The sequence below is a fragment of the Eptatretus burgeri genome, chromosome 8 (genome assembly GCF_056783735.1).
Source record: "Eptatretus burgeri isolate ZD-2024b chromosome 8, Ebu_testis_v1, whole genome shotgun sequence".
Taxonomy (NCBI): Eukaryota; Metazoa; Chordata; class Myxini; order Myxiniformes; family Myxinidae; genus Eptatretus; species Eptatretus burgeri.
Window position 1 is genome coordinate 27,904,390 of NC_140968.1, and position 6,035 is coordinate 27,910,424.

General features: G+C 45.5%; 1 protein-coding gene across 2 annotated transcripts in view; it reads left to right on the plus strand.

Moving 5' to 3' along the window:
• LOC147021393 (periodic tryptophan protein 2 homolog) overlaps window positions 1-6,035 on the plus strand; it is a 50,284-nt gene that overhangs the window by 2,654 nt on the left and 41,595 nt on the right. For both annotated transcript variants that reach the window (XR_015060782.1, XM_085891303.1), the window contains exons 2-4: window positions 3,441-3,553; window positions 4,003-4,097; window positions 5,594-5,693. Coding sequence is in view for 1 of the 2 variants with exons in the window: in XM_085891303.1 (XP_085747429.1) it covers window positions 3,441-3,553; window positions 4,003-4,097; window positions 5,594-5,693 (308 nt within the window). In the remaining variant the exon portion in view is untranslated. The remainder of the gene's footprint in view (window positions 1-3,440; window positions 3,554-4,002; window positions 4,098-5,593; window positions 5,694-6,035) is intronic.

The window sequence follows — 6,035 nt, forward strand, 5'->3', positions numbered from 1 at the left end:
CATCTCCCGCAATGAAGCTGAGTCTTTGGGCCTCTCACTCAATCACCGCAGGTTGGTCGGTGGTCTTTCTGTCTTCTACCGACTCCTCTCCAGCCTTGCCCCCCCTGCTCTCTCTGCGATTTGTCCCAACCACATTTCCACAGGGCGCTCAAGGTCCGCCAACAACCCCCTTCTGGTAAAACTACCAAAATCACGAATCACTGCTCATCTTCACTCTTTCATTCCTCTTTTTTCCCGCCTTTGGAATAAACTTCCTCACTCTATTCTTTCCCATTCTTCCCTCCAGGCTTTCAAAACAGCTGTTCACCACCACCTCTTATCTTCCCCCATCCAAATCCTCGATCTTTTCTACCCCGATAATCCACCCAAGCCCACTTCCTTCAATTCTCCTGCTTTCCTTCCTGAAAGTCCCTGTAATGTCCATCTTCTCCTCGCCATGTTCCCCATCCCATCCCCATCCCTCTCCCTTCCACAGCTCACCTGTGTCTGTTCCCCAATGTTTTGTCCCTCCCACTCCCACCCCTCTTGTCTCATGCCTCCTTGCTGTGAGTTGTGTGTTAGCTCTCATACGAGCCTCGACCAAGGTATACAAAAAAAAAAAAAAAAAAAAAAAAAAAAAAAAAAAAAAAAAAAATGTGTAAACTATGGTGGCATTTTTCCCTTTTATCCACACCTGGCAAGATTCTTGTTCGGGTCTTGCTTGATCGACTCGCTCAAGAGATTACCTGTAGGGTGGTGTCTGAACCACAGTGCAGGTTCCATGGCAGTTGTTGAGAAATACGTATTATCTTTGTAGCCTGACAAGCCCAAGAGAAATGTCGGGAGCAGCACAGGAACCTCGATGCCGTGTTTTTCGACCTTTCCAAAGCATTTGATACAGTGAACAGGGAAGCACTCCGGAGGACTCTCGGGAAGTATGGCTGTCCACTGCACTTTGTGAGAATTATCCGCAGCTTTTATGATGATATGCAAGCCACTGTGTGTTACAATGGAGACACGTCCAGACCATTCACGGCGGGAAATGATGTGCTTGCACCCACACTGTTCACCATCTTCTTTGCAGATTTTTTAGCCGACGTCACAAAGGAATTCGCAGACGGAATCCGCATTCAAAAAAAGGCACATTCAGCCGAGAGCCTGCAAAACATCTGTGACAAATTTCCTGCTGCTGCTGCCACTAAATTTGGACTGACTATCAGCCTGAGCAAAACTGAAGTCATGATGCAAGCAGCACCTGAGCAAACGCCACTGGTTCCAAGAATAACGATTGAGGGTTTACAACTTGAGCAAGTCAGACAGTTCACCGACCTTGGTAGTGTTCTCCAAGATGATGATAACCTGGATTCAGACAAAGCCTCAAAAGCCTTTGATGGTCTGCTGAGTATCAGAGTGTGGAGAGTTGGAGGCATCCATCTTACCACTAAGATTCAAGTGTACCGGGCAGTTATCCTCACCACACTGCTTGAGGAGTCGGACACCTGGACAACATAGCGACGCCACATAAAGCATTTGGAGGCTTTCATTAGCGGTGTCTGCGCTCAATCATGTGCACCTCGTGGCAGCAGCGTTTATGCAACTATGAAGTGCTGGAGCAAGCCAGATTGTCTAGCATACAGGCAATGCTGATGAATGCACAGCTACGCTGGATTGGACATGTTCGTGTGCCAGACACTCATCTGCCAAAGCGAATGTTTTATGGACAGATCAAAGATGGCAAACGACATCAAGGTGGTCCAAAGCGTAGGTTCAAGGATGTGATGAAAGAACATCGGAAAGCGACCAACATCGACCTTACGTCTTGGGAGGATAATCGCCCGTGACAGAGAAAAATGGGGAGTAGCAGTACAGAGTGGTGTGAGAGAACATCTGAACAAATCATGTAAATGACCTCAATGAGAAGCATGTTCGAAGGAAGGAACCAGTGCAAATAGCAACAAATGAAACAGACGCTACATGTACATGGATCTGCTGGGTGTGCCAGAGAGTGCAGATCAAGGACAGGGCTTCACTCGCATGAACATGTCCACAGAGGCCAACACCTCAACTAAACATTTTGACAGTCATCGTCGACACCGACGGACAACCATCACCGTCATCATCTGTGAGCAGGATATCTCAAAGCGTTATGGACGGATTCGGACGAAACCTGGTGGACACATAATTGGGTGTGTGACGAGGACTAATCCATTCGATTTTGTTTTTAGATCCGGATACGAGAATTATTTAATTATTCCCGCGCTTTCGAAGAAAAGCAGGAATATTGTGATTGTCTCCGCCATCCGTCCGTACGTCCGTCTGTCTTACCCTGTAACTCCTCCTACACTGTTTGAAATAGGAACTTGAAACTTTGGGACATTGTAGATATATGTATGGGGAAGTGCACAACACTTTCGGATTTTTGATATGACCCCTAGGGGCCGGGCCAGAGGGGTTGGGGTCATGGGGGTCGATTAAAAAAAAATTGTCTTATAGCTTTTTAAATCAATAAAATTTCACCTAGCGTTAATGGGACAAAGCAGTGCGTGCGGGAATATGCGATGGTGTGTCATCGACAACGTAGTTCTATTTTCTAATTGATTCTTGACCATTGAGTGATGGGGCCAAAAATGATATATGGCATGATGCATCAAAAAGTGATGAACGGATTCGGACAAAACGTGTTGGAGAGGTTGGGCGTGTGGCAAGGACCAATTGATTCGAATTTGGTGAAGATCCGGATCCGTCATATCAGCGGGATCCAAAACGTAAACTGTTCAGCCTGGCGGAGGTGCGTGCTTTACCGAGTGCAGTTGCAGTTAAGACATGAAATCACCTTCTCCTCCCAAATGTTGCAATCTTTATTTTTTTTGTGTGTGTTCTGTCTGGGGATACCTTGTATCTCTTTTCCGAGTTCACATACCCTTGCCTGAACATCTTTCTCAGCACACCACCCCCCCCTTTTTTTCCCTCTACCCCTAAGCGCTATTATATATCTAGATGTAGATGGTCATTTTCCTTTTGCACCTCAAGTTCAACGATACAAGTTTTGTTTAGTCCACTACCAGTTTAACCGGTGGGGACTATCGGTTTTCTCTCCGTCTGTCCGTCCGTCCCACCTGTGGTTTGTCAAACTTTTTTTTAATTATTTTTTTTCCCCCATACCCTTGAACATAATATTAAACTGAAACTTGTACATGGCTTTATTCTTGATAAGTTAAAGAACAAGTTCAAGTTTCAGGGCATTTTGTCATTTTTTTTTTTCATCGTTATGTCCTTTTTGGACTTGGAACATATCACATCGGTCGGGGACGTGTATTGCAAAGCAATTGTCACTCTTTTTTTTTTTTTTTTCGTGTTTATCTCATTTTTAATGTGTCGCTCCTTTTTATTCCTCATGAATAAAATCATCTTTTTGGCTGATTGTCCGTGGGAATTGATGTGTACTTTTTTCCCAAATCTAGTTTTCCAACTTGCTCGGTACTGCATATCGCCAAGGCAACCTCAACTTCTCTCCCGATGGGAACAGCGTCCTGAGCCCCGTAGGAAACCGGATCACTTTGTTCGACTTGAAGAAGTGAGTCCAACGAAGCTCCTTTCAAGATGCTCCGTCGGATTGCTCTTCCCTCCATGGGTCTGCCCCACCGCACACGGTGTCGGGATCTAACCACGTGTTCTCCGATCGCTCGGCTGAACGCATCTTTAGGTTTTTAGTAACGGCTTGTTTTACAAAGAATTATTTGTAATGAATGTTTAGTTTTTGTTACAGTTCATGTTCTGTTTTAAGTCTTTAAGGTAACACTTTTTGATTGAATGACACCACAGCAATATTTACAATGTAATGCTGCTGCCGCCCGTGCCCCAATTATTCGCACCTACTCATGAAGTCGGCAGGGGAACGTCTTTCACGAACCGGCTGACCAGGAATGATGCTCAACTGGATGTGGTATGACTTTGGAATTTTGCCAAGGTGCCGGCGATAACTCGTCTCATGCTTCCATTATTACCCCCTGCGATGTCTGACAGCAACAAGTCCGAAACGCTGCCGCTGGCTACACGGTTCAACATCTCCTGCGTGGGATTGTCTGCGAATGGAACACTTGCTGTTCTAGTCGATGAACGTGAGACTCGAGCTCGTTTGAAGCCTTTTTGACTATTTCCCACTACCTGTGTATCTATGCAGCATGATGGCGAATATGACTGTTTGGGTCAGGATACTGGTGACCGTGTCTGTTTTTGTCGTCCCATTTTGCGTGGAACAAAAGGCTTTGGACATCTGAGATGGACTCTCTAATTTCAGACCTGCCCTCCTCCTCTTTTTGTGATAAATTATTTAAACATTTTTTTGTTTTTCTGAAAGTTTTGTAAGGAGCAGTTTGTTCAATTTTTTTTTTAATGCACATGGTTTCAAGGGGAGTTATCTTGGAGTACGGCAGTACTCCATATGTAAGGATGGCACGGGGTAAAAATGGCCGCCCCATAAAACGTGTACAAAACGATATGCTGCGAAGCTACAACAGAGTGAAGTCATAAGCATTTAACAGTCATATTTATTGAAGAGTTTGACACCATCACAAGGTGAGCTGGAGTAAGAGGCATGTCTGCATTCATTTGGGGGAAGTGCTCAGGGGGGAGGAGGAGGATGTCAAGTAGGTCTTTGATTATGGATGCAGTTGTCGGAAGGAGAAGGGGCAGACAAAGTTGAGGTCGAAGGGAATGTTGGAGAGGGACATCAATGAAGTGAGTATTAAGAGAGGAAAAACTTGTGCAATCAACTTGACAAGAGGGTATTGCTGGGGGTCGATGTTGATGATTCGGAGGGACGTGGTAGTGGTGTGGAGGATTATGAAGATTACTGGGAGGAAGATGGTTGTGATGGGGATGAGGATGATTATTATGGGGTGGAGGTTGGTGGTAGGAGGATGATGAGGATTGTGAATGGGATGGAATAGAAATTGGAAATGTTAATAAGGGTCGGGTTGAGGGGTGGGGGAGAGGCATGTATGCGCAGTTGGATCAAAAATATAATCCCTTTTCAAACCTAATAAATAGATGGACCCTAATCTATTGCCGATGGCTTGCTGTTCCTGATTGAGCTTCTTCCTTTGTATGCAGCACAAGGCTGTGTGGCAGAATCACCGGCTGAGGGTGCGGCTGTGCCACTGATGCAATGCCCTCTGTAGGTTAGGGAAGGAATTTATATTTTGTTCATGCTGCCAGCGATGGCTTGCCTACTTTTTAACGCCCATCAACTTGCGCTGTCAGATGGGATATCCACTTTGAGGTCCCATCCGAGGGACGGCACACGCATTGATGAATCGCCCAGCCTGTGAAGAACTAGGATGACAGTTTATATCTGGGTCGAGATTCAAACCCAGACTGGACAACTTAGAGGCGAGTGTGCGTAGCTCTCGGATATTCTGGCAGCCCCCCAATTGAGCTAATTTTGTCCAGTGGAGAGTGTTCCATCGTCCAACTTGCCTTCGTATCCATGGTGCAGTAAACCCATGTCCATCCTCACGTGACCTAACGTAGTCTGCGGCCTGCACGACACGTGTGATCACATAACATGGACTTTGTGTTAAAGCAAGTTGTGATTATTGATATCTCCTTGCAGAGGGTGCAGCTCTACTTGTAAGCTTGCTGAGCAAAGCCGTTCTCCATCACTTTCACTTTCACAAGCCGGTGCACAGCATCAGCTTTTCCCCAGATGGAAGGTATTTATTAGCACATCGTCCATTCTTGTTCACACGCTGTTTGGCTCGAGCACAAGAGCCGTGGCGCAATGTCGTCTTGTTACGGTTGCACTCAAGAGATGTGCACAGAGTTTGTGGATCGGTTCATGAGGTTCATTCACTGGTATATTGATGAACGGAGAATTGCCGTGTCCATTGACGAAAAGGCTGGATTAACTTGTGCTTTCGACATTGTATTTGTTTTTTTAACGTCGTCATGATTATATCATTGGAATGGTTTGTTGGGGTTATCTGCATTTTACATGCTCTAAAGAGAATCGGGTTTATTGTTGTAAATCGTGGACTTGGAATTGAAGAAGGGAA